General features: G+C 39.5%; 1 protein-coding gene across 1 annotated transcript in view; it reads right to left on the reverse strand.

Moving 5' to 3' along the window:
* The window catches only part of KCNK1 (potassium two pore domain channel subfamily K member 1), a 19,190-nt gene that overhangs the window by 4,995 nt on the left and 1,660 nt on the right, over positions 1 to 12,535 (reverse strand). The window contains exon 2 of the mRNA XM_075176501.1: positions 3,594 to 3,989. Within this exon, the coding sequence (XP_075032602.1) occupies positions 3,594 to 3,989 (396 nt within the window). The remainder of the gene's footprint in view (positions 1 to 3,593; positions 3,990 to 12,535) is intronic.

Raw genomic sequence — 12,535 nt, forward strand, 5'->3', positions numbered from 1 at the left:
ACTCAGACATCAGACAAGATCGCCTAAGCTCAGAAAATACCCCTAGTGAGAGGAACATTTCTCCATAGATCCCATGTATGATGCAATTAAATTCTAACTGTAAAAGCAGTTAACCAGGCATCATATGACTCTACCTGTAGCATACCTGCAAACAGGCCTGACCGTCCCAAAAAATCCAGCAGCCAAAAAGGGAGCAGCCTGTCGGTAGCAATGATTGAGTGAATTGGAGGCATTTGTATTAATAAATAACCCCCATTCACAAGATACCACCTCAATACTATTCTTTTCAATGAGACTGTAACCTCAAAACCTCTCTCTGCATAACTATACCTAGTATTGAACAATGTATTTGCTATAAGTAGTTTTATACTATCCCTCTAAATAGAAAATGGGAAACAGATGGATTGTATCCACTCTCTTTTTGCCTGCTTACTGCCATATTATTGCTCCATTCTGCACCTGACCACACCCCAATAACATAACACATATTCCTTGCCACTAGGCCACATCCCTAATGTATTTCTTTTTGAGAGGATTATTACGCCCCAACAAGATTGACAGGAGTGCTCTGGGAGGAGACAAAAAGCAGTACAGAGATGTGAAAATCAACAATGGCCACTGTATTGAATGTTGAGTGCTACAAGCAAACTTATATTACCATCATAAAAAATAAAATGTTGTACCAAGATTTTTTTTATACAAAATTCTGTAAATATTAATATAATAGAAAGGGAAAATAAAAATATAAAGTTAGACTCACTTAAAAGTAGCACACACAGGGGGGGCGGGGGATTCAGTTGGGCGTGTTACCAGCGAAAGTAACGCGGCCTGTGCACTATTACCGTTCTAGTGTGCATTATTACTGTTAGTACGGTAATCTTTATTGCTGATTTTTGCTTGCGGTAGAAATCCCGGTTAAAATTACTGTATACTATTAGTGTCACTTTATTTCTGGCAGAATTTAATTCTCCCCAAAGAGTTGGTATTACAGCATAGAATGTTCAGTAGTTAATAGAACATATGACATATAACCACATATTCTGCTGAATATTTTTAGAAAAGGTAAATGTAAACAAACTCATTTAAAACTGCCTAAACAAGGCTGCAGGGCTAACACAGATAAAGGGACCCTGAAGGAGAAGCTGTCATTTGTGAGGTCATGTATAAATAGTGGTCTCCTTTGTAAAAACATAAGCTGCAAATTGTTTAAGCAACAGGCAGCTCTATTGCCAACTATTTATAAAACACTTTAGACATTGGAAACAAAACAGGAGAACACGTTTGCTATTAAATGACTGAAAACACAGTGAAGGGTAATGAAGAGTAGTTCAGCAAATATGCTGGTATCCTGTAAATGATCGAGTTCATGCAACCTGTGGCTCTCTACATATACATACACATATATATATATATATATATATATATATATTACCCTTATAGACTGTAACAAGAAAGTCACACGTTAAATTGTATTTCTGCTTTCACTGATAACATATCCAATGTACAGCTGCTAAAGCTGGGTACACACTACAGAAATTTCCACCAACTTTTTATGCCGAGCGATTTTACATGCGATCGATGTTCTGATCGCTCAGTCCATGGACTGCATACACACTAGCCTTGTTTAGGACGATAAAAGGGAAGAGTGGACGTCCCTTTAGCGACTTTTTACAGCCATGTTGTCGTGAGCAATGACTGTAATTTCGTACTCACTGTTGTAGATCGGTCGGAAGTTTATACACACTACACAATGGAAACGAGATTGGAATGAAAATATTAAACGGTACGACCAACCAAATGAGGCGACAATCGTCTATTTGGGCAGATTTTCGACCATCGTGTCACTGCACACACTGACCCGACTTTTAAACGAGCAGTCGTATGTCGGCTGATTTAGCCGATTATTGGATGAAAACTGTGTAGTGTGTACCCAGCTTTACACACACACTGCAATGACAGGCAATTTACTGCAGTGTTTGTGAACACATTACAAACCCAATAGTGAGATTAAAATTGGTAGGAATATTATTATTATATTTTTATGTGGCATGTTGACAAATGCAGTTGTAAAGGGCTACAGATTATGCTGGTGCAACATGTTATTAAATTTTCTCTGTACAGCACTGTGGAATTGGTGGCGCTATATAAATAAATGATGATGGTGATGACAGCTATGCTAAGAGAAACATCCCATCGCAATAATAGGACCCAGTGAGTCTGGAAGATATCTGCCTGTGGAGCTTGTGCATTTGCTTGTGGGCAATTTAGACAGTGAACAAGAAGCTCAGCAGGATTGTGGGACAGTCTGTTTTAAATCTTCAGAACAACAGTTATGTAAATTAATTGAAATATACTGTAAGGCTAGGTACACACTGGAGGTTTTTCAGCCAATTATCGGGCTAATCACATGATAAACAAATGCTTGCCCACATATTGCGTTAGTGTGTATAATCATACGATGATCGACAATCGTTCCAAAGTGACGATTGTCGTTTCGTTTGGTTGGTCGTACTGTTTAACCATCTTGTTCCAATCATCTTCCAATCACGTAGAGTGTATGCACTCACGATCATGATCTCCATAGAGTTTACAGAGTCAGTCTTTTCAGCCGATGCCAGCAATGAACATGTCCTCGTGACTAAATGTAGAGTGTTGTAAATGGAATAATTTGTTAGATTGTTCTGAGACTGAATATTTAGTTTCAGAGTAACAGAAGCTAACAAAATTTGTAAGGACACGTGGACAGCTACAATAAGGCGGTTAATCAGAGTGGCAGGAATGAATGAGTGCATATTGTGCTGTTATTCTGAGGAGCATAGATCTGAAGGTAAATCGTGTCGTGTACGCATGAACCTCTAGACCAGTAGGTACAATCGTCGTAGATAACAGATGTACCTAGCCATCAGTCCCTCCTGGATTTGATATTCTGGAGACTTACGCAGTCAGAGTATAGCAATAACACTGGCAGTATGAACAGTAGTTCACTTTGCTAGCACATTTGTTTGCTGGAAATCATAAACTTTCTAGGTTCAGTGTCCTAGTCAGGTAAAAAAATTGAAGACTATGCGCTAGATTTACTAAGCTGCGGGTTTGAAAAAGTGGGGATGTTGCCTATAGCAACCAATCAGATTCTAGCTGTCATTTTGTAGAAGGTACTAAATAAATGAAAGCTAGAATCTGATTGGTTGCTACAGGCAACATCTCCACTTTTTCAAACCCGCAGCTTAGTAAATCTAGCCCTATATATTATTTGGTATACAGAAACATGCTCTAACATCACAGTGTTACATTACAAATTTCACTGGTGCTTTCCTTTGAAGCAAGTAAACGTTGCTGACAATGGGGTTATGCAATGTGGCAGACAATGGACTGTGTGCAATGTGACCTCTTCCATGTAGTCTCTGTATTCCACTGTACATTTTAAATCTACTTGAAAAGCTATAAAGAAAAGCCTATTTTATTATGACTAAGCTAAGTGTCCTGATTTTTATACTATAAATGGGGTGATTTTTTAATAATCAGCATTCTATGCAATGAAAAACCTAATACATTCAAATTTTTTGACACAAATATTACTTTACCAAAATACTTACAGGTGATTCCTAACTTGTAGAGGTGGCGAAATTTCTGGTTGTACCCCTCTCCGGGAACATAATCCCCCAGCCCAATGGTACTCAGGGAAATGAAGCAAAAATAAAAGGACTCTAGGAAATTCCACTCTTCCTCCAGTATAGAAAACGCAGCCGCAGGGATGAAAAAGAAGCATGTGACCACGAGGAACCCCAAAACCAATGCGTGAACAATAGCGACAATGTGCTTGGGGAAACCCCAGTGGAGATGAATGTAGAGTATGGGCTGACGGGTGACGTAAATGATGATCCTTTGTACCAGCGCTGTAAATAGGAGTAGAGTGAACGGGATCCCAATGACGGAAAAAATAATACAAAACACTTTACCTCCATCAGACAAGGGAACAGTGTGTCCATACCCTAAAACCAGATAAAATGAAACTCATTAAGGTATATTTAGTATTGGAAATTACATAAATATAATAATGATCTGCAAAGCTATAATACACTGAAATTATCATAATTTCCTGCAAAGAAGAGAAACAAACATTAAAACTGCATGTAGGGGCTTGGGAGACCATAGGATGTTGCAGTGTGCTGTGATGGGGGGCATAGAATTGTGCCATGTTAGTGGCTGGCAGGTGCCCGTGCTACAGAGGGGGCCACAGGCTAGTGCCCTGTGCTACAGAGGAGGCCACAGGCTGGTGCCCTGTGCCAAAGGAGGAGAAAGGATGAGCAGTAGCTTACCCTGTGTAAATGTATGATTGTTTTTTTTATTTTTTTTAACGAAGAGCAAATCAGAAAAATCATTTTATCAATTTGTACATATTTTAGTTACAGTTTCATCATAGTTTTCTTTTCAGATAATGATGCCAAAAACCTGAAATATACATTACACAAGAAGTAACCTAGTAATTCTCTAGTCAAACAACAATGGCTCAAAATGTTAAGTGTCTCTTCCCACAAAATAATCCCTTAGATTAAATATATTACAATAAACCTATCCTTTTGCAACTGGTCTGGCAAGTATTACGGCTCATAGACAAAGTTTGTGAAGAACAACGCTAGTTAACCGTGTAGACAAAACCTGCTTTTAACTTTGTGTTCTCAAAGTCTCTCTACTGCAGAGTGTACTGTGTTCTTAATGTCCAGCATACAAGCGATTCTAATACTGGTTGTTCTACATGCTGGACCCTCTAACAGGCCAATATTGAGGAGATGGAGCGCCTGTGTACAAAAACAAACAAAAAAAAAACATCCAGTGAGTGTCAGTTCTGCAGGCAAAAACGCTTTGCTAATGAGGTCAGAGGAGAACAGCCAGACTGATTCATGCTGCCAGGAAGGTCACTGTTACACAAACAACTATGTGTTACAACAGTGATATGTAGAAGAACATCTCTGAATGCACAGCATGTTGAACCAAGTGAATGGACTTCAGTAGCAGAGAACCACACGAAGTTCCACTCCTGTCAGCCAAGAATAGGAACCTGAGGCTACAGTGGTCACAGGCTCACCAAAACTGGACAGTTCAAGATTGGAGAAACATCACCTGGTCTTAGTAACCTTCATTTTTGCAACAAGCAGATGATAGGGTCAGTATTCATGGATCCACCCTGCCTTGTGCCAACGGTGCAGGCTACCGTTTGTAGTGTAATGGTATAAGTAAATATGTTTTCTTGGCACATGTAAGGCTCCTTAATACTAACTGAACATTGTTTAAATACCCCAGGCTACCCGAGTATTGTTGCTGACCATGTGCAACCCTTTAATGCCACATTCTACCAATCTAAATGCTACTTACAGTAGGATAACGCAGTATGTTACAAGGCACAATATACATATACACATGTATATTTCATTCTTTCTCCTTTAAAGTATATATCAATGCTCTAAATATGAGACAATTCAGAATCACGTAAACAATGTTTTGAGATATCAGTCAGCGTATAGGCGTCTCATTTCTTTTCAATTGGCTTACATAAAATGGTACAAAACTCCTACATTGTAATGGTTTTCTGCTTTATTATGAAGCCATGACCTGTCACTAATATATATATATATATATATATATATATATATATATATATATATATATATATATATATGTACGTATGAGGTGTTGTAACAAAAGTCCATGTTCTTTGTGAGATTGTCACAACAACGATGACCACACTCAAACTGAGCAAATCCTTGTTCGCACCAATTGGTTAAATAAACTTTTATTTTGCATATCCATAGCTTCTGTTTAATGAGAGTAGATACAACTACATTCTGACACCAAATAGTTAAGCCATGTCTGGTCCCAACTACAGAAATTTATGCAATAACTGATCCCAAGAATGAAATTCTTGAGCAATGGCTGGTGCCCACTGGAGAAATTGATGTCAGTAGATGGCTAACGCATCTATACAGTGAATACTGGTAGGAGGAAATTCCGAGAAATGGGGGGAGGGGGTGTTGTATGTTGTGCACCCTTGGCCTATATGCAAAACACAGCCCTGCCTGCATCCAATTATGTTGTGTGTAAATGTAGCTGCAAAGGAATCACTGATCACTACGATAAACACTTTTGCTCATTCATCATGTTTATTAAACTTTAACATTTCAAATACTATGGGGCATATTTCTCAAAGTCATTTTCACTGCATTCCCCCTAAAACAGCAGTTTTTGGAGATATCTGTTGCTTTCCCTGTCACTTCAAACGTAAAAGCAGTCCCTATAGGTTTCAATGGAGACTGATAATCTGCACATTTAACTAGTTCCAAATACCAAGAGAGTTTCAGAATTTGTACCCGATAGCCAATGCTGGCTGAAGCTGGCGTTAGCCACTGAAGCCTATGGGGAGAGCATTGCTAGAGGGATCGTCGTACCTCTCACCGCACCGCATCTTTCCTGCTCTCCACACTGGTCACTATCACAAAGGTGACCACTTTGCAATAGTTAAGACAGGTCTTAGCAGAAACAGCAGTTTTACGTGATTGCTGTTCCTAGTGAAGAATTTTAATAAATAGTCACAATATTTCAATGCTTTTCTTTGTGATAAGGATTGAAATGGATAGTGTTGAAAAAGCAATGGTTAATAAATATTCCCCTACATGTTTCATCATGTTGGAGTTTAACACTTAATAAACAGTAAATGGGCATGAGCAGTTGTCACAGGGATCAATGATCCCGATCCCTGCCTTTTATATGGGGTATTAAGGGTGTTTGTCTACAGGTAAGACTCCAATGTAAAAGCACCCGGATGACTGAAATACTTTACAGTTACTTAATGCATCTCACACACTGTGTTCTCTACACTCTAAGTATAATGCCTGGCATACTTTATCCATTACCTCCAATACACGGTGTATGCTGCTTTCCTTAAATTCTCATATAAAGAATTGGGGCATGTTTAATTCAGTTACATTCGATAATACTTCTTGTGCGATTTAGGCAATTCAATTTAAGGGGATAGGCTGTTATGGCACCTTTGTTCACATAGTACTATGTTATTAAATAAGCCCACATAAACAGGACAGAAACAGGTTTTATATAAGAGCTGTGGGGACAGTGGAAGAGGACTGTACTGATTTTCCATCATAGAGCACAGCATGAATGACCTTCAACTCTAAGAAAGATCAGGTGTTCCTCTTACGCTGCAGAGAGGTGTAAGTGGGAGAATGCACAGTTTGCATTGTTCTGGACTGAACAGACTGGATGTTCACAGGGGAGGGAGGCAAACAAGCCGACATTACAAAGCATTCAGAGACTCAGCATTGTGTTGGATGCTCATAAAGGTCACATACTCTGCAAAAGCATCTTGGTTGTGAGAGCTGCCAAGAGTGACGTAACAAACTGCTGTTCATTACAGTCACTGGACTGAATAATGGAAGCACGCAGAGCAAGGGGCATGTACAGCACAGGGAACAGACAAACACCGAGCTAAAGGAAATTGAAGGACATTTAATTCACAGCAGGGTTTCCGAACCCTCTGTTCCTAAACCCTCACAGATAGGCAACCTGTGGCTCAACAGCAGCTAGGATACCACAAGTCCAGCATGCCTTACCTTCAAGAGTCCCAAAACAGCAGCCTATTAGTGATTTACCCTCAACAGGCCATATTTTACAGATCTATCCTGTGTGAACACATACGATAATCACACAAATGTTTTCAGAGTTATCAGAACACTGTACTTTGAAATTATTATCGATATGATGAAGTACAGGGTTATCTGTACTGTATACCCATCTATTCATATTCATGTATATTCAATTCATCTATTCAAATCCGTTTTTTTACTCAACATGCTACCAAAATTCTTGTCCATTCTCTCCCGTCTTGACTACTGCAACCTCCTGCTATCTGGCATTCCCGACACCCATACATCCACACTTGAAACCATTCTTAATGCTGCTGCAAAATAGATTTTCCTCTCTCACCACTCCACATCTGCTGCACCACTTTGCAAATCCCTACACTGGCTCCCTGTGTCCTCCAGAAACCAGTTAAAATTACTCACCCTTACCTACAAAAGCCCTCAACACCACCCCTTCATACATCTCAAACCTCATATCAATATACTCTCCCTCCCGCCCTCTTAGATCTACATCTGACCTGCACCTTGTAAACACCTCTCACTCACACCTACAAGACTTTTCCCGCGCTGTCCCCCACTTACGGAATTCCCTACCGCGCCTAATCAGGATTTCCCACAGCCTCCAAATCTTTAGACATTTTCTAAAAACCCATTTCTTTTTTAAAGCTTACATTATCCCTGATGATACTTTTCACACTAATACACCCTCACAGCTGTCCCAATCTTCACTCTGAGCCACACTCGCTCCTCTTGTTTCAGCTGTGCCCTCTTCCACCTAGAATGTAAGCTCTCTAATGAGCAGGATCCTCCGTACTCTTTGTTCTCATGTCTGTATTTATTTTGTCTGCCTTTTATGTCTTTGTTTTATGTATGTTACTATTTTATGTATGTCCTGTTTTCCCTACTGCACTGCGGAACACTGTGGCGCCTTACAAATCTACAACAATAATAATAATATTAATATTCATGTAACCTGAAAATTAAAAGTTGCTATATCTGTGAAAGCAAGACCCATAATACCTAAAATCACTGAATAGAATTTATAAATAAACTCTCCAGTAATGTACGATACAATAGAACATCTTTTTTATCTCTAAAATATAGCGGTCATATCTTGATTTCCAGAAACATAGGCTTTTTTGAAGATTTGTCCAGGGCTTTAAATTACAGCAAAAGACAACAGTTTCAGTTATTTTAATCAGTAGCACTTCTTGTGTGCTACAGGTTGCGTGCAATTCTCTGTGTGTATCCTTATCCTGTATGTATGCATAGATAACTGCACAGAAACACTTCCCTTGTCCTGTCTACATGTATCAGGGTCTATTCTTACTCACATAACCACTTCTCATGTCCTGTAAACATTAAAAAAAAAAATATCTTACTTATCGCCAGAGTAAGAGGTCAATTAATATGTAGGTCCCTTCGATACTATGGAAACCCCTTTGCCTGTATACAGTATTTATTTAACAGAAAAGTTTAGGTGGGGTTAGTTTACACATTTTGGGGCACATTGATCAATCTTTTCATAAAGTGAAAAATAGTTTTCAATCCTTATCGCATTGATAAGGATTGAACTATTTCTCAAATTTATGAAAAACGGAACACACCCTCTTCGGAATGCTTGGTCTCCAGATCTCCTCCAGGTCTTCTTCGCTCCTCTTCATACATCAATAGCACATGCGCACAAAGATCTCCGCGCTGTCTCTGCAATGAGAGAGCTGTGAGTGACATGGAGGGATGATGTGATCCCTCCACACATGCGCTTCGGAGCAGAGCTGACAGCACTGAAATTTTTCATTTATGCTAATGTACACCAGTTTCAGCTGGCATACATTAACATGACAAGTTTCCGAAAAAAGCTTTTTTTCCGAACTTGTTAGAATGCGGTTGGGAGCAGTCACCATACTGTAGAATGGCGACTGCTCCCAAAAACGAAAAGGAATGCAAAGCAACAGATATCCATGATATCTGCTGTGATGCACCCTTCTTAAATATACGGGACACAGTCTGGGACCTGGATTTCACGGTAAGTGCACTATCACTTTTTCTTAAATATGCCCCATTGTACTTAGAATAGCTAAAATCAGGGCTGCAAAAAGACTATGTGAATTGATAACGCAGAAACGCCTAAAATGACTATACTATGATGAGTTTGTAACTTATGAACATAGAACATGCAGTATCTCAGTTCAATAGAAACTGACAATCCCTAAATGAATAGTTTTAGTTCCTGCTGTTATAATCTTTTCCAACAGCTGAATAGAGGGGCTGCCAGGTACTCACTGGCATTGAATTAGTGTTTTTTTTGTTTGTTTTTTAACACTACTGAAAACACATGTAAAATGCAAACGCATTTGACATTCGTTTCAGCTCATAGTAGACTTCCACAATACTTTTACCCATGGTAAATGTTTGTGCACAGAATAAGCTGCACTACAAAATGTGAGTACAAAAGGAACACTTCTGCAATGCTAACAAATACTAGTTACAACAGCAGCGGGTACGGTGGCTCTAGAACCAATGGTTTCAACTGCCACCCCCGTTTACATGTGTTAAAACTAAATCACATGTAATATGGCAGTATAAGCCCTGTGACTCTCAGAGAATAACCAGAGTCAGTATCAAGTGTAGGCAGTTCCTTAAGGAACATACAGTTAGGAGAGACAAGTCCCATGTACAGGGCACTATCTCCAATATAGTTCTGACCTTATGTGTTATTTTCTAAATTGTTTCAGGTTAAAGTCTACACATATCTGATTAGCATGAACTATAAAAGCTTGACACACATTTCTTATCTTGGGCGTGTAAGCAGATAAGTAGGCAATACAGCCAATATAATGAAAGCAGACCTGTCACCCACATATAGCAGAGGCTGCCAATTTGAAGTTTGAAGGCTGAACAAATATCCAGGGGCAGGGCGTGAATATCCAATAGGCTATCTAGGCTGCGGCCTAGGGCACAAGGTTGTTGTTTTTTTTTGGGGGGGGGGGGGCAAAATTATGAGAGAGAGATATAAACCAGATTTTACATTAAGAACAAGTTTGTTTTAACCTACTCCCTTTTATCCTGGTGTGGGGGTGCTACGAGTGTATTAGCCTAGGGCGGCCTAAATCCTTAAACAGGCCCTGTTCAGGGGTCTATTTACAAATATTTACGAAAGGGAGAAAAGCAAATCTCCAGCAAAAATGTGTGTTTTCACCAGATATGGGTCTCATCTCTATCAATTTTTTTTAATAAGTGGACCTGGAAGCTCATGTCTGGGCTTCTAGTTACACGGCTCAGATATGAATTTGGCGAGCCGGGTCCCCTCGTACTAGTCTGGCAAAGTGGTAAGGTAAGTCACAGTGCTGCTGGCCAGTATCACTCAGCTGCCTTGTCATTGATGAATTAAGGCGATAGGAGGCTTCCTTTTGCTGCGAGAAGCAGCACTAGAAATCCAGACCTATCGTTGATTTATAACAAATAGGCTTTAAATTCACTAGAAATCAGTAACATCTCTGACGCAGCTGATAGAAAAGAAAACTCAATCAGTATAAAGTTAAGCTTTTGTTGCAATTGCATTAAACAGAGCAGGGATATCATAATCTCAAGAATAAAATAATAGATCGACTTACACTGCCACTGTTATTTTATTATTCAGCCCAAGGTGCACTAAGGTGTATGTTTCACAAGAACAGAAGCTCCCTGACATATCTTAACTCGCCCAAAAAATAACTTCCTTTCATGATGACTTATAGTGGGAGATTCAATTAGCTGTGAATCGTCTCTGGAACGTCCACAAGACACTTCAAGGTGGAGATTTAACAGAAATCTCCACTCAGTTTTCCCGAAAATGAGCAGAGATTTCTACTGTAACTGCCGGAAACGTGCGTGCTGCTATGTCCGCTCGCCACAGTGCCAGCAATTGAACATTCCCCCATAATGAATCATCAGCGGAGTTCCATTCTGTTCTGACTATAGACACATATCTTTAGAGTTGAATCACACTGGCACACGCTAGTGAGAGTAAGGCGCCCTCATGCTGACACATTGAGGTGAATGGGGAACGCTCACCCCATCACACAGGTGTGCTTTTCCGATTGTAAGCTCTCCAGTGTGACCAGGGAGAATAGTTCCTCATTCAATTTATTGTGTTAGCACGAGAGTAATTCAGCGCTATGAAAGCTAGTGCTTTTCTAGTTGGAGTCACACTAGCTTGCCATCCTTAACAAGTAATCAGAAAACTGATCAGGGCCATAGAGATACATTGTATACTCGTCTACACAAAAGGAGATGTAAGAGAGAAAACAGATACGCTGTATTTTGGTTTTAGAGCCAAACCATATCAGTAATATATATAACGCGCAAAATAATATATCTATTCACTGATCTCCTGTGTTCATTGTCATATGCTCAATATCAGTTTGGGCAATTTCACTATTGCTATTTTAAAGTGGACAAATCACCTGCACACAGTGGAGGCAGCCATTTGTGGGCTGAACTGTTAGAATCTAACCTATCAATTCACCTCTTCCCTCACCGAGTGCCATAACTTGTTCCTAGTGAATGGATAGACTTGCTACTGGTCCAGCACATAAAAAAGCTGCCTCCTCTATGTTAAAGCAGAAGTTCACTTGTTTAAATCTTGCTTAGTCTTTAAATCAACAATTTCTTGGGAGTTTTTGTCTTCCTTGTATATTGGAATGTCTGTGGAACAGTCTCCACTAGCAAAAATCCAACAGAAATATTTCATGATAAACAATATAGGGCACCACACCTATAGGCGATAGGTGTGGTACCCTATATTGTTTATCTATTATTCTGTGTTTGGACCGATGGGTGATATCCAGATCCACTCCTGAGGCAGCAACATAGGAGCGCTCTAATCTATTTTCAAAATTTACTGT

Source organism: Mixophyes fleayi, chromosome 6 (assembly GCF_038048845.1).
Source record: "Mixophyes fleayi isolate aMixFle1 chromosome 6, aMixFle1.hap1, whole genome shotgun sequence".
NCBI classification, from domain to species: Eukaryota; Metazoa; Chordata; class Amphibia; order Anura; family Limnodynastidae; genus Mixophyes; species Mixophyes fleayi.